This window comes from Leptonychotes weddellii, chromosome 14 (genome assembly GCF_054177405.1).
Source record: "Leptonychotes weddellii isolate Sample4059 chromosome 14, ASM5417740v2, whole genome shotgun sequence".
NCBI lineage: Eukaryota > Metazoa > Chordata > Mammalia > Carnivora > Phocidae > Leptonychotes > Leptonychotes weddellii.
In genome coordinates this window covers 68,466,160-68,493,196 of record NC_138382.1, presented here as the reverse complement: position 1 = coordinate 68,493,196, position 27,037 = coordinate 68,466,160, and the positions used below count along the sequence as shown (strand labels likewise).

The 27,037-nt window shown below is 44.8% G+C and overlaps 1 protein-coding gene across 1 annotated transcript; it reads left to right on the top strand.

Annotated features, from left to right (window-relative positions):
• The first annotated feature begins 144 nt into the window (after positions 1 to 144).
• STOM (stomatin) lies at positions 145 to 27,037 on the top strand. Its single transcript, XM_081803527.1, has 7 exons — positions 145 to 293; positions 11,156 to 11,259; positions 12,374 to 12,446; positions 13,471 to 13,553; positions 17,421 to 17,624; positions 18,561 to 18,695; positions 25,201 to 27,037. The coding sequence occupies exons 1-7, from the start codon at positions 236 to 238 to the stop codon at positions 25,393 to 25,395; spliced, it is 852 nt and encodes a 283-aa protein (XP_081659653.1). The 5' UTR covers positions 145 to 235; the 3' UTR covers positions 25,396 to 27,037.

Sequence of the window (27,037 nt, the reverse complement as noted above, 5' to 3'; positions counted from 1 at the left end):
ACGCCCCTCAGCCCAGCGGGGCCCCTCCGGAGGGGCGGGCGGGTGGGCGGGGAGGGGGTGGGCGTGTCCTTCTTCCTCCTGGGCGTCGATTGGCCGAGCCGTGGGGAGGGGGTGGGACTGCAGCCTGGGTCTCGGCCCCGGGTCTCTGCCCCGGGTCTCCGCCGCGCATTCTTCGCGGGAGCCGTTCCAGCATCGTTGGCCAGGACGTGAGAGCGGCGCCTCCGGCTCGGGCAGCATGGCTGAGAAGCGGCACACAGGGGACGCCGAAGCCCGGCGGCTCCCGGAATCCAGGGGTGAGCCCCGCGCCGTCGCCCACCGCCCCCAACCCTTCCCTCGGGAACTAGCCGCAGCCTGCGTGTCCCAGGCTCGTCTCCGTCGCTTTTAAGCCAAGCGGCCGCTGCTTTAAGCTTCGGTGACGCTGAGAATAGTGAACCCTGCTCCGCGGGCTGGGGGTCAGATTTAGGGATGTTAGGGTGCAGAGTGCACAGCGGCTTGCCTGGCACACGGGGGACGCACCCACTGCAGGGCACGTTTCCAGTACCAAAGCCATATCAGGGGCTCGCGTGCTCCAGCGGTTGCCAGACGCCCGGCCCTGTGCCATCGCTTCGCGTTCATTATCTCGTGGTATGCACGCGGGCAAGGAGATGCTTAAGCGACTCGCGGCCAGTGAGCAGTGGAGCCGGGGCGCAAACCTGCACCCCACACCCAGGACCCTGCGTCTTCCTGTCGCGCGACTCCCCTTTCCTTCCCACCCATCCCTTCCAGCCAGCCTTTGCCCACCCCCATCAACGGAACTGGAAAGAACCCCTGCTCCCCCAGCCCCACCCATGGCCAGTTTCATATTATTTAGCAAGACAGACCTGTGAGGTTTTGCCCCCGCCCCTCACATATAGTAGGCTATTATTTGTGGAAGAAAAGAAGAAAGTCTCTTTTCGGCATTCTTCCCCTCTCTTCCCAGCTTCACTTTCTGCCCTATCCTGCCTCCTCTTTACTCCCTTTGTTCTAGGGATCTCGCCTTGGGGGCTTTTGTTTCTCACCAGGAATTCCTTTAAGAACTCCCACCCTACCGGGGCCTTCCCTGCCTTGATGGCAGAAACCTTGAGTGGCTCAATGCTGTTCCTCTGTGAAGGAACTAGTACCCTTGAGAGGGCTATCATCTTGAACCTTTATTGGCTAACCTCTTGGGGTGGGGGTGGGGTTCCAACAGAGATAGGTGACGGTCCTCCCTGGGGTGCTGGTTCCCTCCCAGGGGCTCTTAGTGATCCAAAGGAATTATTTCTAAGGATGGAATTTCAGACGGGCTGACATAGAGAACAACATTTTCGGTGGGCTGGGTGGGCTTTTCCAGCACCCCACAAAGAACATGATGTTGGACTTAATGATTCTGATTAGCTGTAAAGCCAGCTTTGTCCACCCATCTCCTTTGCCCAGCGATCCTTCCCAAGGGCATCAAGAGAATTATCCCTCACTTTTCTCTGCTAAGCACATTGGAGATTTACCTTCCCAAATCAGTAGTGTAATAGGAAGGATGTATTTGGAGAAACTGATACTCAAAAGAGGTTGAATTTCTTCAGAGTCACCCAGTTTATAAGTAATGGAGCCATATTTTAAATTGGGGTTTGACTGACTCTAAAACTTGCAGTCCCCCTCTTTCATAGTTGGTTGTCTTATCCTAGGTGGGAAGGTGGGTGGGATACTTTCCTCTGTGCCCTGACCTTCTGGTGGGAGACAGAGGGACTATGAGGACAGTATTAGCAGTTTGGTGAAAGCAGTGGGAAATCTGTAGACATTCTTTGGGAATGCACATGATCTTTATTTATACTTAATATCCCTTTAGTTGTTTTTTCATGATCACAGACCAGTTTTCACTCCTAAGTTCTTTTTCTTGGTTCTACAATTAACTTTTTTTTAGACAGAATTTATTTTTCCGAATCCAGTGAAAACTGTGTGCTCCTCAGAAAATTATACATACAAACAAAATTTTGCTTAGTCTAGGTTCCCCTCCCCCCCCCTTTTTAAAATATAAACCTTCGAGATCCAACACGGGTAGGAAAGCCATTACTAGAATTTATTAAATAGAATTTACTGAGTGCTTGCCATGGGTCAAGCACAGCCTAAGTGCTTTACAAACATGATCTAATTGCAGTCTTCTAATAGCTCCACAAGGAAAACATTATCCACCATTTTACAGCAAGGAAATCGGGGCTCAGAGTAGAAAAATCACACATGTGTGTACCTCAGAGCTAGGTTGCAAACCTGGGCTATGTGATTTTCCATTTTCCCTATCCTAGAGCTACCTCCAAAATGTATACCCCAGAGAGGACCTTCTCAGACATCAGTACTTCACTGAAGGTGAGAGACAACAAAGAAAGCGCAAAGGAACCTAGCTTCAATCCAGACCTCTTGAATAAGACATCTTCAGAAGGCTGCTTCTGAGGGAAGCGGTGGAATATAAAAGCCCAAACTCTGTCCTTTTATGACTTTGCTGACAATTAGTCTTAGGAATATATAAACATGACGAAACCTAGGGCAAGACTACTTTTTCTTGAAGCCAGTGCATTCACTTTGTAATGAAATAATGCAGGTGGATTACAAAAAAAAAAAATGTATTATTATAATTAAGAGACATGTCAACAGAATATATCCCTTTGGGAGAATGCCTGAAAATAAGCAGAATCAAGGGACTGATTTGTTTATTTCAGTTGTTACAACTGATCAGATTGGGGAGAAATTTGTAACTTCTTTAATAATTAATCTGAGTTAAACCATCAATGGTCATAAATTAACTCAAACCAATGACCAAGTCTAGTTACTAGTAAAGCTGGCATATATATATTTATATTATTTATATATATTTATATTATTTATTTAAATATATATTCATATATTTATAAATATATTTGATTAAGATGGTTCCTTATTACATGTTCTTATTACAAATAGACTATTTGTCTGGGTTTATATTATCTTGATAAAGGAATTACAATTGTCATGATAATATAAAGTGTGGAAGGAAAAAGGTTAGAGATTACAATCAGTGGAGAAAAAGTATGTGTCAATTCTCCTTTCTCCATTCTTTTTGAATCTTTGTCTATACTCTGGGACTGGTAAAGAAACTTAAACCCCAGGCATTTCAGCTGACATTTCAGTAGATTAGCCTCTGAAGATGCAAACAATAAAGTATCTGTCGTAAAGTATCAGACGATAATAATTATACCAACTTTGTCCAGCTGTGAACACACTTACGGTAAGATGGTATAGTGTAGTGAAATGAGAGTGGAATTTAGAATTCAAGGATCTGAATTGGGGTCTCACTACCATCACTTACTACCTGGGTCACCTTGGGTAAGTCTCAGTCTCCCGAGTCAATTCCTCATCTCTGTCCTGGGCATAATCTTACCCGTGGTAACTGTCTCCCAAGGTTTCAAGAATCAAATGAGAAAATTTATGTGAATGTACTTTTGAAACATTAAAATGTCAACTATTGAGATAATTCATTAATGGAGAAAACAAAGAATGAAGTTAACAATAACTATTCAGAAAACCTAGTAATTATGCAGGGAATTGAAATTTATGGGCAAAAAGTTGTATGAAAGATGGTTCAAGATGGTTTAGAACTTTATTGCCCTGCTCAAATGTAGTTTGAGCTATTTTCTCAGCAGTGTTTAGGTCCCGGAAGGCAATTCACTTAGTAAAAAGTTTATTGTCTATAAACTGTATCAATGTGATCTTTAAGTTGTAATAAAAATAACACTGCTGTTTATTGAACACTTCCTGAGTGTCAAGTACTTCTCATTGGTTTTTATATGAGATAAGTATTGTTCTTTTCCCTCATTTTACTTCTGAGAAAAGTTAGTGATAGAATTGGAATCTGATCCCAGAACCCTGAGCTCTTAGCCATGCTTAGCTTCTTGACATCAGTTGAAGAACTGTGCTTCTGTCTGCACCCCCCCACCTTTTTTTTTTTTTTAAAGTAAGTTTGATGCCCAATGTGGAGCTTGAATTCATGACCCCGAGATCAGAGTTGCATGTTCCACCGACCGAGCCAGCCAGGCATCCCCAATTTTTAGATAAAGTGATGTTGCCCTCCAAAGACTTTTATGAGAAAATTAATTGTAGATACTTTTAAGATGTCCAAGTAAAGGAGCTGGGTGGAAAAAAAAAACAAACAATGGAAGAGGTAGGAGGGTTTTCTTGATATATTTCAGGTCCGGTCTAAATTTAATTAACTTAATAACATTATGAAATTGTTTTTCTCCAATTTTTCTGGATATAACTGTTTCTGTCTTTCCAGCTATGGGCAATATTCAGCCCATACATATTCATTCTGACAACTGCTTTAGGACAGGATGATTCTGAACTGTATTCAACAATTATTTACTTGGCAGATGGTTTTTGAGTACGTGTTATGCTCTAGATGTCTACCGTATTAGCTCATCTACTCTTCACATTTAACCCTCTCAGGAGGTACTCCTATTAGCCCTATTTTGAAATGAGGAGACTAACACAAAGAGAATTAAGAAACTTTGACAAGATCATACAGATAATAAATGACAGAGCCAGCTTTGGAGCCATCATGCTATGTTGCTTTAAGAAGATCAAAATCTATGAGGAAGACGGACCTTGAATAGGATAATTGCAAGTATGATAAATGTTTTTTAGAGGGGGTAAAGTGCTTTAGGCGATTTGGAAAGGGGGGCCTATTTAAGACTTGGGGTTCAAATTTAAAATTACCGATGACACCCTCACCTCTTTTTCCTCCTGCTTTATGGCTAAAACAGTCGAATGAAGGAAAGCTACAGAAAATCCCCAAGATACTTGGGAAAGAAAATATTTACACTTATTTAATTTCCTTACTCTTTTCGAGCTAGGCAAAGGACTCCCTTTATTTCAACTTGCATTGGAAATCTTTCTTAAAAGGGTTTGTCCATTTCCTTTTTCTAATATCTCATGGTAAACACATTTTATGATTCAGACCCCATAATGCTTCGCCAGTATTGGTTCTTTTGATCCAGTATTTGTAGGCAGAGATGGTTTATAATAGAGAGGAAAAAGTACTGCCTCCAGCCATAGTTCTTAACTTGATACCATCCGGCCTTTAGCCACTCCAGCCCAGAGACTAATTTCTTCCCTAGAGGTTTAAGGATAAGGGCATTTGAAGAACTATAAACCATGCCTAATTAAAATATTCGTTTGCAAGATGGGTTATAGTGTGTGCTTGTCTGCTTTGAAAGCCTGTGCCCAAACGACTGCAAGTTGTAATCTCCAACTAAATACCAACATTTTTTTCAACATACATTTATTGAGCCCTACTGTGTGCTAAGCTCCACCCCTCTCACGCCACCTGGTGTTATTTTTCTCTCTGTAGTGTGCTGCCTCATTTTTGTTTCTTCACTTTTTTTCTCCATTTCACTTCTTTTCCTTCTCTTCTGTTGTTTCCTTCCCTTCCTTCCGTCTTTTTTGTTTGTTTTGTTTTTAAGATTTTATTTATTTATTTAACAGAGAGAGACAGCGAGAGAGGGAACGCAAGCAGGGGGAGTGGGAGAGGGAGAAGCAGGCTTCCTGCTGAGCAGGGAGTCCGACGCGGGGCTCGATCCCAGGACCCTGGGATCATGACCTGAGCCAAAGGCAGACGCTTAACGACTGAGCCACCCAGGTGCCCCTCCTTCCATCTTTTTTTAAATTTCTTTTTCTTTTTTCTTTTTTTTTTAAAGATTTTATTTATTTATTTGAGTGAGAGAGAGAGCACGAGTGGGGCAGGGAGGGGCAGAGGGAGAGGGAGAATATGATCAGAAATATTACATCCTGAATATTTATACCTTTCAAAGAATTAAAAAATTGCCAAGACCTTTCATTTTGACCTACTGTTGTCCCTTAAAAAGTGCTGTTTAGGACCTTGCTGTTAGCATGTTTTTGAGACCAAATTCCTAGCCCTCTTATCTCTCCCCACCCAAACAGCACTGTTCTCGGCAATGCACGAAGATGTGAAGTGCTTTACTTGCGTTCAGGGAAGGGGGAAGGAAAAGATTGCCCTTAAATGTTGCTGCTCGGGCATTGCAACAATCCTTGGGCTCATCTTTTTCTTTTGTGTGTATTAATGCAAACGAGTCTTGAGTTAGATTTTCAGATACTATGTGAGACCTTTCTGGCCTTTTCCTGAAGAGGAAATCTAGTCTTTTTTTTTTAAGATTTTTTTTATTTATTTAACAAAGATAGAGAGCACAAGTAGGCAGAGCAGCAGACAGAGGGAGAGGGAGAGGGAGAAGCAGGCTCTCCGCCGAGCAGGGAGCCCGATGCGGGGCTCGATCCCAGGACCCTGGGATCATGACCTGAGCCGAAGGCAGCCGCCCAACCGACTGAGCCACCCAGGCGCCCGGAAATCTAGTCTTTTAACTTTAGAACAGAATCTCAATGATAAATGGAATTTATTATTGTATATGATTTCCAGCAGTGCCAAGTTCAGTGGACCTTTTAGTAAATCAGCTGATACTGTATCATTAACAACATGTAGTGCTCTGAAATCATGCCTGTGTTATCCTCTTGAAGAGATTATTTTACTGCTCTTTTGGAAGCTAACCCAACAAAAATTACCATACAAGTTGTTGTTGTTGTTTTCATTTGTTTCATGGTTTTGTTTGTTTTCTTCTGTCTCAGCTCAGAAAGTCATTTGCTTTATTACTCTGGGACTGCAGGAGGAATATTTCATACCTACTTTACAGATTTTTGTGAATATTGGAAAGATGGTATATAAGGAATCCAGTTGTGGCTGCCATGTGATAGACATTCAATAAATGGCTATTATTAGTAATAATTAAAGATACCTCCAGAATGAGAGAAATTTAAGAATTACGCAATTTCATCTTTTCAGCAAAATTAGTTTACACAATAAAAATGCATGGAAATTTTGCTAAGCATATATGCGATGCAGCAGAGTTTCTGTTTGAGAAAATTGGACATAACCTAAATGTTCATTAGGTTCATGGAATAATGGAATATTATTCAACCTTTAGTAATAAAGAACATGTAGTGACATGAAAAGATGTTCACAATATAGAGGGGAAGCAGATTCAAAGTTGTTATGTATACCATTATTTCATTTTTAAAAAAAGCAGGATAGGAAAGGTTTAGAGGACATGTAGCAAGGCAGAAAAATCATCGCCATCTAGAGATAATGAAAGTGTAGATAATTTTTCTTTTTTAATTTCTTTAGCCATAATTTCTAATTTTTATAGAGATAATACTTTGCTTTTAAAATAAGAGAAAAAAAGCAATGGTTTTTAAAATTTATGTCAGTTCCCTGGAGATAAGCCCAATTTGAATATTGAGTTAAACAGTGTTGATTGTATAAACTTACATCCATTTTCAAAACCTAGCTTTGGTTAGTTAAAAATTTAATGCAGTTTTCAGAAGAGTTGGTAGTAAAAGAAAAAAATTAACCGTGGCCAAGTAGTATTTACAACCAAGTGTCATGGGATCACTAATCTTTGGGAGTTTTCCTACCCAGCAATATCAACCAGTATATCTCAGGAATGCTGATTGCTCATTATTTGTCTTTTACCTCATACAGCTGGTAGGGAGGATCCAGTCTTCAAGGTAATGAATTAGAAACTTGAAGGGAATGAATTTCATGAAATCATGAAATTCACTAAGAGCCTGGTGAGGTTGAAGCCTCACCTCTCTGAGGAATGTGATTTGTGTACCTTTAGGAGCTGTAACCAGATGGGGAGGAATTTGAAGGCTTGAGAATGGGATAGTTTAGGCACTAGAATAATATGAAATGGTGCCATCCCCAGTGTATGCACTGATTATTTCTAGCTGAGCATTTGAGATGTGAAAGACCAAGCCCAGTTTTTAGGATCTCCGCTTCATTTCTTGTTGCTCTTCATTTGTAATCCCATGGATTCATGTGGGGCTTTCAAAAACACAACGTCACAACAGAAACTGAGTGCGTGCACACATACGCACACGTACACACGAGAAAAGACTGGGCTGGAATAAGAAGAATAGGAAACATCTCTGCCCTCAGAGAGTTTATAGTCTAATACGTTCAGGACCCAGAGCTATGAACTTTGCCTGGAAATAGGCGGCTTGGGGCAGTATTTTAGAAGGCACCAAATGCTGTCAGAGAAGTATTTCTCTGTATTTGAAGTATTTCTCAAGTATTTGTGGCCAGTCTGTTCCTTGTTTGGAATCCAGTTCACTTTGGAAGCCTAGACCTGAGCCTGGCCACCAGCCTTGAGACTGTTTTGCTATAAATAGGCACAGCTGGAATTAAGAGGCCTTCCTCTGTAGGACTATCAGATTTCATTCTTGGAACTCCTACCATGCTTTCCCAGTTTGGATACTGTCTTGAGAAAGTGCTCCAAACACGAAAACTTCTTTCATGAGGATTTTTTAATTCAGAGGCAAAGGACCGAAGGAGTGAATTGACTTAGGACATGGGCTCTGGGGTAGGATGACCTGTGTTTGAATCCCAGGTCCTCCTCCATCATGTGGTCTTTGGAAAGCTTTGTGGCTTCAGTTACTCAATTGTAAAATGGAATTAAAAATACTTGGGGCGCCTGGGTGGCTCAGTCATTAAGCGTCTGCCTTCGGCTCAGGTCATGATCCCGGGGTCCTGGGATCGAGTCCCACATCAGGCTCCCTGTTCAGCAGGGAGTCTGCTTCTCCCTCTCCCTCTGCCTCTCCCCCTGCTTATGTTCTCTCTCCCTTTCTCTCTTTCAAATAAATAAAATCTTTAAAAAAAAAAATACTTCACAGGCTTTGTAAAGAATAAATGAGATACACATGTCAAGTAATTGAACACAGTGCCTACAACATACTTTCAACAAGTGGGTGCTGTGATAATGATCATCAGTCGTGATAATGCCTGATGGAGCCTTCTGCGCAGGCAGCACTGGGTCCCTGCTTGGAATATCCTATCAGTAAATATGTGGACAGCCCCACAAACTGTAACTTACAAACCTCCGGAGATTAACTTAGAGCCCTTTTAGTCAAGTATGCATAGGACGTTCACCTCACACTGTGACACAGTGTGAAAACCACAAAGTTATCTGTAACGTTTCTGGTCTTGCATCCTGCGTTTCAGAGCACTTGACTTGGATGCCACCTTGTGTCGCTCTCCCATGCTCTCCGCCTCAACTCTGCTTATTTCTTGGCCTTCTGTGGATTCAAAGGCCTGCCTCACTGCCATCTTTGCCCTTCCGAGCCCTAACCATTGCCTGGCCTGCCTCCCCCCAACCCCTTGCCAATCTCCCTCCCATTACTAAGACCGTTCCTGGAAATACTGCAGAAGCTTTCTGTGGTCCATAAGAAAAGTGATAGTATCCCTTGGCCTTCTTGGTCCCTCCGCCCTCCTCAGAGAGGAAAAACAAACTAAAAGTGAGGAAGTCACTGGTTACTGAAAGTGGAAAACACAAGCCAGGAAGTGAAGGGGGTTTCCCAGGATGGTAGGGAAGGGTGGTCCCCGGACCAGCTGCTCACACCACCTAAGAGAGCAAGTCCAGACACCCCTCCAAGAGACGCTCTCTTAGAAGAGGAAATTGGTAGAACACCTGACCCTTGTGAGAGGAGATTTAGACCACTGAGGAGAGGTTTGAGGTTGAATCAATATGGGAAAAAAGCAAGACATTGGAGGAAAAACAAAAAGTTGTATGGGATGGAAAAATGAATTTGACATCCCTACCTGGCTTAGCTTTGAATCGCATTTACATATTCATGAAGTGGAAAATTTGATAATGACCTAACCAAAATGATGATATAATTAGAAGGATGGGTATGTTTATGGGGTGGGGGAGAAGCTAAATCCTCTTCCATAGTGGAAAGTCAGTAAGTAACGCTCAAAAGGGAGAAAGCAGCAAGGAACAAAACCAGTGTATTATTTAGAAACAGGGAGGGATAGACCAAAATACTCAGCCAACAGAGCAGTTGCCTTTGAAGAAAGGAATACTGGAAGAGGTAAACAGGGGACTGTTTTTTTTATACCGATCTTGGAGAACTTTGGGACTTTTTAAACTTTGTGCAAGTATAACTGATAAAAAACTGAAGCAGAAAAAGCACAGATGCAGGGTGCCTGGGTGGCTGTTGGTTAAGCATCTGTCTTCAGCTCAGGTCATGATCTCAGGGTCCTGGGACTGAGCCCTGCAGCAGGCTCCCCACTCAGCAGGGAGTCTGCTTCTCCCTCCCTCTGGCCCCGCTTGTGCGCTCTCTCTCAAATAAATACATAATTTTCTTTTAAGCACAGATGCATAGCAACAAAGGCTAAAAAAGAAGGTGAGAATAATAGGGGGGAGAAAAATAGTTAACAGATTTTATTTATAAAAATGTGTGTGGTTTGGAAGAATATTCATCATCTCTGGATTGAATGATTTCCCCCTTTTTATACTCTTCTGAAATTCTTGCAGCGGGGCGTGTATTCCTTCCTAGTAAGAAAAAAAGCGATTTCATGTTGCGGGAAAGGAAGCAATTAGAAAGTGAGAGGAAAACTATGTACAAAGATGTTTATAATACATTGTTAATAATCCTAAGAAATCAGAAACAGCATGTCTAATCATCCAGAAAAGGGTAATAAATTATGGTGCACATGCCCAGTGAAATAGTATGCAGTTCACCTTTAGTTAAGCTGTCCCCTCGGCTTAAATGCTCTGTACCTTCCTTCCCCCCCCCCCTTTTGGTATCTTCCTTAACCATCCCAGACGCACCTCTGACAGTCACCACCGTCACCTACCCACCCTACCCCACTGTCACCTCTGTGCCAGATGTGTAAGTTATCCCTATTCTGTGTTTCCAAAATGCCCTATGGTCTATGTCGAGACACTTGCCACCTCATGTTATAATTATCTGTCTGTCTTGTCCACTGAACCTTCCTGATAGCTAGGATTGCATCTTACTCACTTTTACCACTTCAGTGCAAAGCACAAGGCGTGATAAATATCAGGTGCCTAATACATGTTTGCAGGATAAAAAATAATGTGGGAAATCCTGGTCATGTTAAGTAGATGAGAAAAAGTAGCACCTGCACTTCAGGGTTGTTCCCAGGATTAGATGGGAAAATCCAGCTAAAACAGTAGAATCCTCTGTTCAGTGAACAGAGGATAAACATGGTGGGAGTGTACGAACAACAATGACAAGAGCTGTATATTTTTTGTTTTCACAGATAGCCCCAGTGCAGGCCTTGGGCCTTGTGGCTGGATTTTGGTGGCTGTCTCGTTCTTGTTCACGGTTATAACTTTGCCCATATCGATATGGATGTGCATAAAGGTAAAGAATACGTCACTTCCGTCTGCAAAGGGGCTAGCCCCTCACCACATAAGCCCACGTTGTGTGTATGTGTGTGGAAAAGGGAGAGAGAGAGAGACCTACTGGCCTGAATTCTTTTTCCTTCATCTCTCCCTTGGAAAATTCCCTCTAGTCACCTACTGTAATGGAATCTGGGGACTTCCTTTCAGCCATGGTCCAGGCAGTCCTTCTCCTAGGTTAGAGTAAGGACCCCCATCTGAAATCTTCTGAGATCAAGGATGTGGGGTGGTCCTGTCCAGAGTCAAGACGCTGAGGTTTGTCTCCTGGCTCCATTGTTCACTGTGTGAACTTTGCCACATTTCCTCCCTGTAAAATGGGAGGAAGTAACAACATGCACTTCATAGGGCTGTTGCGAGGATTAAATGATGTATCGAAACATACTTATCCCAATGCCTGGCATATGGCAAGGGCCCCCAGTGGCTGGTTATTTTTTCCATAAAGTTATTAATACTTCGATAAATAACTATCATTTACACATTCCTAAGAAGGTAAAATATGCTCCAAGAATTTTCAGATACGTTTATTATTAAAATTTAAGGAATTGGGAGACAAACTATGGGGAATTTAGTTGTTTGTTGTTGTTGTTGTTTTGATTTTTTCTGTATTAACAATGCATGAGTAACTGAATGATTATGTTAACAGCTGAGGGGTAAAGGATTTGCTCCTATATACTACCCTATACTTCCCAAATTTTATACAGTGAATATCTATTACTTTTATAATCAGATAAAAAAATAGTAAATACATATTGTGCTTGGTAATTAAACATTGGACATGTTATTTATAGATACTGTTTGGATTTTATTTTATTTTTTTTAAGTTTTATGTGTTTAAGAAATCCTTACATCCAACATGGGGCTCGAACTCATGACCCCGAGGTCAAGAGTCACATGCCCTTAAGACTGGGCCAGGCAGGTGCCCTGATACTGTTCAGACTTTAGAGAAAAAAAAAAAAAATGGAGGCATCTAACCTGTTTAGAGCAGAATACATATTTAAGAAGCCATCTATAAATATATATCATATATAGATATTTGTACTCTTCGTGTTCAATTATTATTTGTGTTTTTAATCTAGATCATAAAAGAATATGAAAGAGCCATCATCTTTAGATTGGGTCGCATTTTACAAGGAGGAGCAAAAGGACCTGGTCAGTACTAGAATTCCGTGTGGGTGGCCTGGAGACTGAAATTCTTCCTCTTGTTGATGTGAATTCCCTTATGTGGGTCCCTTCTGTGTTGACTTGGAAAAGAGTGCCTGTAACAGAAGCCATAGAACAATAGTGGTGGTGCTGCCCAGTCTTGCTACAGTCACGCTTTCCTTCCCTGGCTCCCCTCCCCTTCCCATCCCCGCTGATAAGATTATTTTAGGCCAAGAATAGCCACAGCTGTGGGAGTTTGAGCATGGGGAATTTCTACTCGCTAAAGGCTTTCTGGATTTTGTTCTCTGTGCCTTATTTTTGGCAAACTTCCCTTAAGCCCCTACTGGATTCCAAGCTCTGGGAATTCAAGGGAGACTAAAATATAGTTCCTGCCCGCCAGGAGCTTGCCGTCTAGTGGGCGCCAAAAAGAAAGCAGTTACAATCCCGTGTGCTAAGTACTATGACCAAGTCATTGCAGATAGCTGTGGAAACCCGGAGACAGGTGACGGACCCCAAGTGGGAGGATGAGACCAGGCTTCGGAGGTGACATCTTGGCCGAGTCTTGAGGCATGGAGAGGTGTTGGCCAGAGGGGCGGTGTTCCCGGCAGACACACAACATGTGCAGAGCCATGTCGAGGGGAGTATGGCGGCCCAGGGGCCTGCAGGTCGCTCAGCCCCGGGGAGAGCATGGAGGTCGAGGAGAGGGGAGCGGCCGAAGAGGGGCGCCAGGGCAGGTCATGCAGGACCTTGTGTGGCCCATAGGGGTCCGTAGGTCAGGAAAGATGGTTGTGCTTGCGGCTGAGAAAGTGGGTCAAAGGAGAGAACCTGGAGGCCTAGAAAGACGTGGGAAGGATTGCGTTGGTCTAAGTGAAAACCAGACAGCCAGTGGCGGTGGAGTTAGGAGATCACATCGCGGGCCTCAGAGGCGTGCACCGAGACGACCTGGCTTCCTTCCGTGGGCGACGTTGAGAATTAGAGCGACCGGACGAGGTGCCGGCGTCTCTCGCTAGTGTTCTGTGTTTCTTCGTTGCAGGTTTGTTTTTTGTTCTGCCCTGCACTGACAGCTTCATCAAGGTGGACATGAGAACCATTTCATTTGACATTCCTCCCCAGGAGGTAAGGTGACGGTCCTTTGCCATCAGTAACAGATGTCACGTGTGAAAGTAGCTGGCAACGAGAGCAGCACAGAATATGGTGGTGCTGAGAGCGCGGTGTAGAGCCTGTCTGCTGCCACTATTTTCTAGCTGTGTGACTTTGAGCAAGTTCCTTAACCTCTCTGTGCCTTAGTTTCCTTATCTGTAAAATTAGAGGTTATAATAGTCAGACCTACTTTTTTTTTTTTTTGAGATAGAGAGAGAGAGAGAGAGAGAGAGAGCACAAGCCAGAGGTGGGGGGAGAGGCCGAGGGAGAAGCAGACTCCCCGCGGAGCAGGGAACCCAGATGCGGGACTCAATCCCAGGACCCTGAGATTATGACCTGAGCCGAAGGCAGATGCTTAACCGACTGAGCCACCCAGGTGCCCCAGTAGGACTTACTTAGAAGGTTCTTGTGAGGACTGAGACGTTATATGTAAAGTGCTTAGAACAGTGGCTGATAAACAGTAAGTGCTACATCCGTGCTTATTATTACCAAGCGTAGCGTAACGTCAGCATTATCATATTTGTCATCCTTTTGACTGCCACATTTCTCTGCTATGGGTTTCTGATAGAAAATCCAGCTTAGTACAATATTCTTTTTTTTTTTTTTTAATATTTTATTTATTTATTTGACAGAGAGAGAACACAAGCAGGGGGAGTGGGGGAGGGAGAAGCAGGCTTCCCGCCGAGCGGGAAACCCGATGCGGGGCTCGATCCCAGGACCCTGGGATCATGACCTGAGCCGAAGGCAGCCGCTTAAACGACTGAGCCACCCAGGCGCCCTTAGTACAATATTCTTAAGGTTCGTGATTGTATTCTAGATAAAGAATTAGGAGCTGCTCATTTGGCATTTTAGATAAAGCATATAATGTTTTATAACTGTAATTTTTTTTTTTTTAAGATTTTATTTACTTATTTGACAGAGAGAGAGACAGCAAGAGAGGGAACACAAGCAGGGGGAGTGGGAGAGGGAGAAGCAGGCTTCCTGCGAGCAGGGAGCCCAATGCGGGGCTTGATCCCAGGACCCTGGGATCATGACCTGAGCCGAAGGCAGACGCTTAACAACTGAGCCACCCAGGCACCCCTATAATAGTAATTTCTCCATGCTCTTTCAAACTACTTTGCAAGGAATGTCACAGTTGAAACTCACCGCAGGATCCGTAACTGCCGAGGGGCAGAGGGATCCCAGCAGACCAGACTGGCAGAGCCGAGAGCGACGGTCCGCTCAGTGGGTTCTTCGCCGAGTGCTTTTCCCACAGCTCCATGCTAAATGCACCCGACGTGCACTCTGTCATGGCCCAGGACAGTGAGGGTCATCCTGGGCCGCACGTCTGGGGAGGCATCATCACCATCACCGGGGCAGATAGAAAGCCTGGAAACAGGATGAAGGGAGGGACAGAAGAATCATGTCAAGTGTTTCCTGGCCAGAGGCCAGGTGCACAGCAGGGTGGTGGAGCCTGGCCGCGCTGGTTGCCTTCTCTTGTCCCCGACTCCAGGAACCGGCGTAGGAACCTCCTTGCTGATGCCAATCCAAGCAGTGGGTGATGAGGTCAGACTTTATCATCCACATGCAGGTAGGGACACCAGGAATCGCTTTTACCCACGAGAACAGGGCTAAGAGGCATGCTGTATTCTCTGCATGTTTTCCCATCTTTCAGAGAAGATTGAGCCTCAGAAGGAGCCCCTCGCAGGGTAGCTGGGAGTCCTGATGTCCTCGATAAAGGTGGTGGACATCTGGCAGGCTTGCCGTAAGCCGCTCCTTCCGGCTGCTCTCTCCTCTGCTGTGGGCCGCTGACTCGCAGCGGATTGGCACTTGGCGAGCAGTCCTTTCTGCGACCCCCTGTGAACGTAATACGAAGGAAGAGAAATACTCCGCCGACGATGAACAGTAGCAGCTGTGGCAGTCACAGGGGCAAGAGACTGTTTAGAAAGGATACACATTTTCCTATCACATCATGGGAAATAATTCATTTTCACACAAAGATGGTGATACGTTATTAGAAATATTTTTAGATTATCAGAAAAAAAGATAACTGCTTTCCTGCCTGACAGGGACTAAACTGCTATGGAAGCCCATTGTCATTACTACCTGCCATTTACATAGCCCTTTACACTTTCAAAAGAGCCTCCTCCTTGGGGCGCCTGGGTGGCTCAGTTGGTTGGGCGACTGCCTTCGGCTCAGGTCATGATCCTGGAGTCCCGGGATCGAGTCCCGCATCGGGCTCCCTGCTCGGCGGGGAGTCTGCTTCTCCCTCTGACCCTCCTCCCTCTCATGCTCTCTGTCTCAAATAAATAAATAAAATCTTAAAAAAAAAAAAAAAAAGAGCCTCCTCCTTCTACGGGATCTTCAACTTCAAAGCAATTGGCAAACCATTTGCGTAGAATTGGGCAGCATTATTAGCCCCATCTCACAGGTGAAGACTCTGTAGGTCAAGCAGGTTAAGAGCCTCACTAGAGATCACCGAGGGAGGTACAGGGGGTACAGCTCACGTGTCCTGACCCTCCCTCCCACGCTCCGCCTCAATCACACTCTTCCTAGGATCACGTTTCAGTTCATCTCTCGGTTATTCACTACCTGCTATGTACCCAACGCTCCGCCGCTGCTAGAGATAACAAAGCCAAACTGCCCTCAAGAAATGCATGGCCCAGTAGAGAAGCAATGAGGCCAACCAGCAACACAGTCCCTGCAGTTAGGTGCCAGGGGAAAAGTGGTTAACCCTGCCTGGTCAGGGAAGTTTCCCAGAGGAAAAGACACTTGAGTTGTGTCTTGGATAATGAATAATCGCGTGCCAGTCTGCTGGTGTGAGGGAGAGGAGGGGAGAAGACATCCAAGCAGAGGGGACGCCTGCACGAAGGCCTGGGGCACGGAACATGGTGCTCGGGGGACCTACACCTTGTCCTGTGCAGTGTGTGTGCAGGAGGGAGCAGGAAGGAGTGAGGCCAAAGGGCCAGCTGTCAGAGGACCTGTCTGCCAAACTAAGGAGCTGCCCTGAAGCGGGGAGGGAGGAAGAAGCATTGACGCATCATGTCCTGGAAAGCATTTTTATGTAGTATGCTATAAAATATATTTTTCCCCTGACCTCACCCAATAACAACAGTCCCCATTCCCTTTTTGTTCAACTTCACTGTACCACCTCAAGAGAGTTCACCAAGCCCAGGCTCTGCCCCAGCGCCGTGCCATTTCGTGCATTATGCTCCCTGCTTCGCATACTCTGCCGCCACCCTGGGGAAATTACTTCTTCCTTCAAGACGTAGTTCAAGTATCACCCCTGCCCCCGACAACTGCCCCTCCTTTGTCCCATCAAGGCTCCCTTGATCCCCCACCCTCTTTGAAAGTGCCTGCTATGGAGTGCTGTCTCAGAATTTGTTGAATGATCGAAGGAATTAATGAATAAGTGAATGTATTTTATTAAAATTCTAAAGGCATCGTTAGCTTTCGGATGCTTTGTTGTCTTAGTCCATTCCGGCGGATATAACCAAATCCCATACACTGCGTGGCTCATAAACGACTGGAATATATTGCTCGCCGTCCTAGAAGCTAGAATCCAAGGTCAGGGGACCAGCAGACTCAGAGCCTGTATGAGGGGCTGCTTCCTCGTCCATAGACGACCATGAAGGTTCAACCCCCATGACCTAATCACATCCCAAAGGCCCCACGTCCTAATGCCATCACATGGGGGGTTAGGGATCAACGTCTGAATTTGGAGGGCACACAACATTCAGTCAATAGGACTTACTACAGAAAATCAGCCGATGTCTTAATATGTTCCGTAGAATAACATTGCTTACACTTAGATTAAAGAAGGAGTTGGTTGGCAGGTGTAAAATGGCTTTCTTGCGATTACAGATCCTCACCAAGGATTCGGTGACCGTCAGTGTGGATGGTGTGGTCTATTACCGCGTTCAGAATGCTACCCTGGCCGTGGCAAATATCACCAACGCTGACTCGGCAACCCGTCTTTTGGCACAAACGACTCTGAGGAACGTCCTGGGCACCAAGAACCTTTCCCAGATCCTCTCCGACAGAGAAGAGATTGCACACAACATGCAGGTGAGGCTGTGAGTCCCCAGAAATTCAAAGATGAAGTCAAGGGTTAGTGGTTGTTTGACAACTTTTGATTAATTCCAACTGCGGGGGATCACTGGCGGGCCTTTTTGTCTTCACAGAAAGGTTTTCTCAAACTCGATGGAAGGGAATATTTTTCACACAAATAGCTCATGGGTTAACAGCTCAGATGCATGCATTATACTTTTATTCCCTTCAGTGTGAGGTTTTTTTTTTTTTTTCCAGAATTAGCATTAACCTTTTTTCTTTAGCGTAATAATTCTGAGGCCATTCTGCAAGACCGTGTGGGTGTCCTTAAAGCTCTGTTCTCTGCACGAGTCCCATGACTTCCCTTGTAACTCATATGCACCCCAAGCTTTCTAGAGTAATAGATTATGAATTAAACCTGACTTGTTCAAAGAAGATAAAGGACTAAAATCCGAGATCTTGTTATTTGTATAAACGTCCTTGTGTGTCAAATCTGTGACCTTAGCTGACGCGCACAACCACTGTAGGAAACAGAAAGGAAGGTGCCGTTGCTCCCCTTGTAAAGGGATGAAGTGGAAGCGGGAAGAAGCGCTGTGGCTTACACGGAGGCACGTTAGATCAGGAGCCAGCTGGCCACCTACTTTTATTAGTGACGGGGGACTGGGATACAGCCATCCCTGTGGCTTTTGACCCACATCGGCACGGTTAAATAGTTGCAAGAGAGACTGAAAATAATCACTGTCTGGCCCTTTGAGGAAAAGTCTGCCAACCCCTGCATGAGCTTCTTAGTAATGGAACCAGGATCAGCTCCCCGGGGCCTCGGCCCCCGCAGAAGGTAACTAGCCTCTCTCCCGGCACCCCCGCCAGCGCCCTGTCTGCTCCCGGCCCAGAGGTCTGCCGTCGGCCTCCGGGCTGGGCTGAGCATTCTTCGCTGGCCTTCTGTCTTCCAAACAGTGTACGCTGGATGATGCCACTGATGACTGGGGAATAAAGGTGGAGCGCGTGGAAATTAAGGACGTGAAGCTGCCCGTGCAGCTTCAGAGAGCTATGGCGGCCGAGGCAGAAGCATCCCGGGAGGCCCGCGCCAAGGTAGCCTTGCTGTCTTGCCTTGTTTTGTTTTCTTTTTTCTTCTCTTCTTTTTCTTTCTTTCTTTCTTTCTTTCTTTCTTTCTTTTTCTTCCTTCCTTCCTTCCTTCCTTTCCTTTCCTTTTCTTTCTTTCTTTCCTTCCTTCCTTCCTTCCTTTCCTTTCCTTTCTTCCTTTCTTTCCTTCCTTCCTTCCTTCCTTTTTCCTATTGAGTTCTCTTCTTAATTACAAAACAGTAAAACATTGTCGTTATAAAAATGGAAGTAATCCTAAAGCGTTGAGTCAAGTTGAAAGCCTCCCTGTCACTTCCAGCAACATCCCCCCAGGGGCCACCACTCGTGACAGCTTAGTGTATATACTGGGGCTTTACCTGACGAGGGTGTTAGACTGCTGGCTTGTTGGTTTTACGAAAGTAGGGTCGTACCATACCTCTTGTTCTCTGCCTTGCTCGTTTCGCTGAACAACATCCTGTGAGCACAATGGTGCATGCAGAGCCACCTCATTCTTCTGTGACTGCGTGTCCCACACTCTATGTTCCTGGTCCCCCACTAAGCACAAATTAACAGTTCTGACTTCAGAGCAGCTGGGCAGTCCCGTCAGTGTGCTTACCATTCATTCCTTCCATATTTTGTTTCTCTCAAAGATTTTATTTTATTTTCTAAGTCATCTCTACACCCAGTGTGGGGCTCGAACTCACAACCCCAAGGTCAAGAGTCGAACGCTCTACCGACCGAGCCAGCCAGGCACCCCTCCTTCGCTATTTTTGTCTTCTCTTTCATTCTCTCTTTTCTCAGGATCTTCTTCCTCTCTGTCCTCTTAACTTTTTTTCACTCCTCTTTTTCTGATGTCTGCTTTTTCCCCTCTTTCTGCCTACCTCTGGAGCCCGCATGGATGCGTGCCCCCTATGCGGGGTATCGAGGAAATATCTATTAATCTAACCCAGGAAAGAGGATTTCTGGAGCTAATACATAAGGACACAGGGATATCTCGCCAAACCCAAGGTTGGGAAGCAGACTCAAGTCTCCAGAGTTGGAGCCAGGGACCGCAGTGCGGTCAGGACTGAAGGGAGCTGATCATTCCATCTCCTGGGCCCCACCTCACTGCTGACAGCTTGAGGGCAGAGCATCTGACTCTCAAGTTTACACGCCTCCCCAGTTGAACACTAAAGGGGACAGACCAGCCTTGATTCCACATTCACAGCAGAGAGATTTTCTTTGGTCAAAATTTAGTCAAAAGGGCAAAGTCAGATATTAATAAGGTCCCACAGCCCCTTGCGCATATATGAATGGGTGGAGGAAGAGGGTCAGTTCTCATCAGAGGGGTTGCTGTGGACTCGACAGATCTCCCAAGACTCAAGGGGCAAACCAGTCTGTTGTCTTGTTGGAAAATAGTAGTAGCTGGAGATAATTGGCTAAGTGCAGAACCCTAACCTTCGAGTAGGAAGCCCTTTAAGCTGCAAATCAGGCACTATAATTTCTTAGCCAACACCGAATAGAATAGTAGCTCCTTTGACACACTTTGACACAATAGAATAGTAGCTCCCAGATTTTTCTACTAACCAGAATTGTTAGGTTTTCCTAACGTGATAATTAATGCTTATGAGGACGACCTGGTAATACTGCAGAACCCTCCAGTGCTCTCTCTCTCAAAGTCATCACAGTTAGAAAACTAAGTGGTATTTCTGGTGACATTAAATATGCCCTGCTATAATCTAATGAGTATTTTGAAAATTAGGAATTGCTTTTACCTAGAATATGTCATTAACCAACAGCCCCATTTCCAAGCCGTATCGAATGGAACTTATCATACATAGACAACTTAGAATGTCAGAGCCCGAAAAGTCCTTAGAGATTACCTTCAGAAGGTGACACATAACCTGGCCCAGATGCTGCCCCTCCACCCTCCTATTCCCCTGCTGGTAATTAACCACAGCACTGTTTTGCACTGAGTCTAAGCTTTGACCTCAGAATCCTCCTATTGCCCTCCAGGTGACAAGCCCCAACTGCTTGGAATTGGCTCTAAAAATGAAACTTATTTGCCATCCCACTATTCTGATGAAAAAATTGAAGCCCAGAAAATTTATGTGATTTCCTCAAGGCCACAGAGTTGATGAGTGGCCGTAGAAATTAAAAATTAGAATTCCCCTCTGCTCCTCACTGCCTCCTCTGGACTTCCCGTGATGGACGGAGCCTCTGTGCAGGTGTTCTCACCAGCTAGGAAAGAGAATCCCTGATAACAATGGGAAGAGATAGAGGAAGCCGGTTAGAATTCTGAATTACTGTGCTCCCACTTGGATGAGACCGTAGGGACCATCTAGAATATTCTCGTGGACCTGGGCACTGACTGTCTTTAAAACTAGGGTGAACACATAGAATCACAAGGAGTCTCTCCCTTCCGTAAAATACAGCAGCCCTGCAGCCACCATAAGGCCAAAAATTCAAAATCATATATTCAGGTTCTCATGGAAAATAGGGAGTCTGTTTCTTCAATATATAAATTGTGAACCAAAAGGGTAGGAGAGCCTCTAGACTAAGAGACTTCAGAGAGAAATTCCTCAAGTTAATTAGCCATCAAGGAAATGCAAATTCAGATCACAAGCAGATGCCACACTAGATATCCACCAGAATGGTTCTAAAAAAAGAAAGAAAGAAAAGGAAAAGAACCGGGTGTGGGTGAGGGAGGACCTGGTGCCCTTATTTTGTTAACGAGACTGTAAATTTGGTGCCTCCACTTTGGAACACCGTCTGGTGGCAGCGTGTACCCAGCAGAAAGGCCTGTAGTAGAGTGTTCACAACAGCTTGTATTACCCTGAACTGGAAACTGCCCGCATGTCCCTTGCCGTTGAATGGATAAAGTATGCTTTATTCTCACGAAGGAGCACCATGCAGTGAAGAGAATGAACGTCCAAGTGCTCGCAAACATGGTTTGAGAGAAAGGAGCCGGGCACAAGAGAGGACAGATTCTCCCGCAAGCTTGACAGCACGTTAGCCGAACCTCTTTCTCAAGTGTTTAGACCCGCTCTTAATGGCTTGAGATGTAATACCTTTTCCGCTTGCATCCTTCCAGATTTCCATTCTCATAACTCTCAAAAGAAGGCCCGGCACGTGCTTTCAGGCTCATATTCCCGGGCCTAGTTATCTATTAATTGAGAGGGTGGAGTGCAGAAACTGTGCCCTTCTCAGACCAGCCCGCCCGGGCTCTGGAAGGAGACAACAGTACCAACCTCACATACCTGAAAATGCCCGACTCGCAAGTAATGGTCTGTTGAGACGAAGTGTTGCTCGACATGGGGCTGCTGGGCGTTTGGCAGAGGCCCCACGCCCCACAGGTAGTTGGCTCTGCTTTCTGAGATCCCATTCACGGCATCTACGGGGCCTGTGTTTAGATGGATCCTTTGCCAGCCTGCCCAGAGCTGCTTTTCCATTAACAACACGGCGTGCCTAGCCTGGTGGGTCCAGCTGCCCAGCCAAGAGACTGTGCATTGACTGGTAATGGGAGATGAGCTAGCCTTGCAGTTGGTCCTTGTCCAGACCAGGAAAAAGAAAAAAAGTGCCTTATCGGCCGAGATGACATGGAAAAAGCTAAAGCCTGCCGTTCTCGGGGCAGGGGCTTGTTTTGCATTCTGTACATAACGGTGCGTGCCTTAGGGCACGGGTATGTGAGTCACTTTGAGTGTACCTGGTTCTTGCCCCTTCTCACACACCTACGTAGGACGTCCTGATAAATTAAGGTTTTTATCCTCTAAACTGAGTGCCTTCTCTTGGTAATACCATATCCGATAACCCCCATCTCACCTAATGGGACGACCCAGGCAACCGAAACCTAGAAACCCGGGTCCCCGCCTCTGTTCCTCTCCCTCCCTGTACCCAGTCAGCCTCCATACTGCTGACTTCCCTCCTGAATAGCCCCCCAGCCCATTCCTCCCTCCATTGCCACTACCAGCAAATCGCCCTGGTCACTCTGAGGCTGTCCCACTAGCAGCTGTCCGTGTCTCCTCACCCGTCCTCAGGCATCTGTCAGTGTGTCTTCTCCAGCTAGATCTGATGAGGTTCCTGCTGGAAACTTCAGCAGCTTCCCACTGCCGACAGGCTGCAGACCAAGCATCCCTGCCTCCGCTTGGCCTTACACCATATTCAGCCACTTACATTTTTTTTGGAATACACCAGCTTTTTTTTATACCTCGGTGCCTTTCCATGTGTGCTGCCTGAAGTATTCTTCTTCATCTTTGTCCAAACAGCAAAGCTTTCGTCCTGTTCTGTTCAACTTCTCTATCTCACCACCTCACCTTCTGCAAAAACTGCTATCCTCTGAGGGCTGGCACTGTGCCTTGTATCCATCTCTGTCCACATCTGTCACGCTGGAACAAAGTGGTCTGTTTCCATGTCTGTGTCCCCTGCTTGACCAGTTGCTGAAGGAGGCGAGGGGGTCCACTCTCACCCCTAGCTCCTGCACAGGGCTTGACCCCTAGGCCCCAACATTAACGGTATAAGTAAATATGACTCCACTGGTCCTAGGACCATTGCTTCCGATTTTGACTCTCATGGGAGTATTATGAACCATGAATATTTTGAGATCCATGTGAAAATAACCTAGTGGAACTGCACGATTAAGCTGGAGGATCCTGGTATCTTCACCCCTCTTCTCCGACGATTATGAAGTAAAAGGAACTGCCTTGATTTGGCTTCCGAATCTTGTACGCATTAAGGCATAGGTGGATCCAAAAAATCGGGTCTTGACTTCCCACTTGCTATTCCTATACAATAGCCTCCATTTATACTTTCCACACGTACTATAGCTTTCTGTCTTCCTAACAATGGCCCGAGGAGGCAGGTGCTGTCCCATTTTAAGAATAAGAAACTGGAGCTCAGAATGTTAAATAACCCCCTTGAGGACACTCAGCTGGTAAGGGTTTAGGTTCGAGATTTGAGCTCAAGCCTGTCTCACTCCAGAGCCTCCCCACCACCCCAGGGATGTTCAAACGTTTATGCTCATGTAACCTCTCAAAGAATTTAGAAAAACTATGTTCCCATCACACATTTTAAATAGACCTGTAAAAATTTTCATTTGAATTGATATATTTGGTTGAGCATATAATCCCTGGCATGTTTTAAATATTGACATTTTACACTAAACCTGTGAACATCATTCTTTTAAATGTATCCAGTGAAATTCAAATAACATAATGACTCCATCATCTATTTAAAATACGTCAATAAGTTTTTCATAGTCGGGCATGTTTCACTGTGCCTTTTTCTCCTTGAACTTAAATTTCCACTCCATCTCCTCCATGGATTTCTTTTCCTAATACAGTATATTTCATCATGAATTATTTTATTACTCTACTGCAGCACATTTAGTATCGAAATTAAAATTAATTCTTAGAAAATTTCCCGTGACTATAAGCAAGGCATTTAAATGTTTCAGAATTTCTCCTCAATAATTTTTTTTTTTACTAGAAATGCTTCTCTTAACAAGGTGAAGAATTCATATCTTCGTAGCTGGCTATTACTTATTGCCAAAAGATTAAACATCAATTCTAGTCTTAACTTTTTCATTTTTATAGATATAAGGAGTCAGAACTTTTGTTTACATAAATAAGTGGGTAGAAATGAAAGTTTTGTTTAAAGTCACGCCATGCAATTCTTTGCACTGCCTCTGAATTTATGTGCTAAAAAAATCATACAGCGATCTTCATCAAAAAATATATATATTTTTAAAGATTTTATTTATTTGACAGAGAGAGAGCACAAGCAGAGGGAGCGGTAGAGTGAGAGGGAGAAGCAGACCCCCTGCTGGGTGGGGAGCCCGACATGGGGCTCGATACCGGGACCCCACGATCACGACCTGAGCCGAAGGCAGACGCTCAACTGACTGAGCCACCCAGGCACCGCTCAAAAAATATTTTTAATGACCATCAGCTTTCAGTTCACTCCTGTAAAGTTCTCTTTCCTTTCTTAACAGTCAAAGAACTAGAAATCCATTTGACTTGCAAAAGGATTCGTATCCGTCGTTAGTCACTCTCTCAACCCCTACACGGTATTTTGAATTGTCCCTTTGTCCGGTCCCCTGAAGCGTGCGAGAAAGATCACAGTAAAAGAGGATATCTTGATCTCAGGCACGTACTCAGGCAAATCAGATAGAGGAAAAAGGACAAATGGAAACTGGGTAACTGGAAATCGAATCTTTTTTTTAAATTTTTTTTTTTAAAGATTTTACTTATTTATTTGAGAGAGAGAGAATGAGACAGAGAGCACAAGAGGGGGGGGGATAAAAGGGAGAAGCAGACTCCCCGCTGAGCAGGGAGCGCGATGCAGGGCTCGATCCCAGGACTCCAGGATCAGGACCTGAGCCTAAGGCAGTTGCTTAACTGACTGAGCCACCCAGGCGTCCCTGGAAATCGATTTCTTAAAACCATTTTGGCTCGGCCCTGGAAGGTTTAATGTACATACCCGGGTTTGAAGACAGCTGCCTTTTTCTACGTTTTGACCACTCCTTGATCCTGTCCCGTAGGTCATTGCAGCCGAGGGAGAAATGAACGCATCCAGGGCTCTGAAAGAAGCCTCTATGGTCATCACCGAATCCCCGGCAGCCCTTCAGCTGCGGTACCTCCAGACGCTGACGACCATTGCAGCCGAGAAAAACTCCACGATCGTCTTCCCCCTGCCCATAGACATGTTGCAAGGCATCGTGGGGGCAAAACAGTGAGCCGCAGAGGCCAACGCAGAGATGCGCCCGTCCCTTCCAGGGTAGAGCGGGGACCAAATCAGCCCTTAACTTGTAAGGAGAGAGGAGGGCGGGACCTCGACTAAATATTCCTTCCTCTCTTTCCTTTTCCATATGTTGACTGCAAGGTTCTTAGAATGTGTAGTGATCCTAGCAACAGATGAAGATTGTTAGCTTGTAAATACTGAGAAAGAGAAGGGGTGCGGGGAGGGGACTAGTGATTTATAGAAGATAATTTCTTACTCGTTAAAATATTTAAAAGTTCATATATTTGGATCATTATGTAATAGGTTAAATCCCCCTTCTTTTGACTTTTCTGTGGGTCGTTCTGCAACCTCTATCTGCAGCCAGGCCAAAGGCAAGAAAATAGGTTATAACCACCACTTGACAGCCTGGCTGAATAAATGCTTTGCAGAAAGCAGAGACCTTAGGCTACGACCAGCTTCTCTGGGCCACACGTGCCTTACTCCCGGGGAATCTTAAGGAAACATTCTTGCCATCTGTTTACTTTCTAATCCCAGGCCATGTTTCAAAATAATCCTCTCTCCAGAGGAGGCAATTTCTTGCCTGTACCTGTCAACACTGGAGGAAATGGTCAAGATGAGTGAGAAAGATGATCTTAACCCTTGAAAGACTTGTAAATCTACTGCCACAAAAATCCTTTAAGAATAATATGTTTCTTTTCTTTTTTTGCTCAAAACTTCTTTGAGCCTCTCTACGACCAAATGATTCCCCTGTGGTCTTTCAAACCAGCTAAATACTTGTCACAAAAGTGCTTTTTTCTCACTTTTAACTATTTTCATATATCAGGTTCTCAATAGTTTGATTTTTTAAATGACACTTTCTCTAAGTTCTATAAACAACTGTTTATATACCCATTCGAATAGCTTAAGGACTAATACTTTTTTAAAAAATGTCTTCAGGAAGCCATTCTATTTTACTGTCTGCATGCTATTAACTGTTGTACACTGTGAAATATTTTGGTTATCAGTCCCGTTCATTAAATACTATAAGGAATTCACAGTATATTGGGCACATAATAGCCAATGAGCTTGGTGAGACACTGTCAAACTTAGGATATACATACGGATCTAGGTCTTTTTTCTATTTGTAGAATCATCTTTTTCTGTCACTAATGTCGTTGCCTAAAGAGGAAGTGGTCAGCCCCTCTGAACCACAGTTGCTTATTTTGCAGTAATAGGAAACACCTTCAGTTTTGCAAATGTTCTTGAATCTGAGCAACCTGGCATTCTTCCTGTTGGTCCGAAAACCTGGCTGGCAACATTCCTCCTTGAGGAACTCAAGTTACTCATTTTAAATAATGCTCTTATCTCTTTGGTGAGGTGGCGACCCATAAAGGACCAGGAAACAACTCCCTATCCTGGCTGAAAAATCTCTTCTCAGGCTTAGAGTAACCGTGCGTTCCGCTCCTGGAGTTTCCCTATTTGCAGATACCAGTCTTCGCCTCCCTGCCTTGTGGATTCATAGCCCAGTAGGGTGGGATTAAATTGCTTGAGAGGGAGGAAGCATAAAAGGGGTCTAGGGTGAGTGTTGGTGCAAGAGGTTTTTCCACATGGCCTCCCTTTCCAATGCTGTACATAATAAAGTGTGCACTTGTACTCAT

Bases quoted from the DNA above. Each gene is read 5' to 3' on its own strand.
- STOM (XM_081803527.1), top strand. From the start codon at position 236: ATGGCTGAGAAGCGGCACACAGGGGACGCCGAAGCCCGGCGGCTCCCG. The intron at 13,554-17,420 runs GTAAGGTGACGG...TTGCGATTACAG, and splicing joins TTGACATTCCTCCCCAGGAG to ATCCTCACCAAGGATTCGGT. The intron at 18,696-25,200 runs GTAGCCTTGCTG...CCTGTCCCGTAG, and splicing joins CCCGGGAGGCCCGCGCCAAG to GTCATTGCAGCCGAGGGAGA.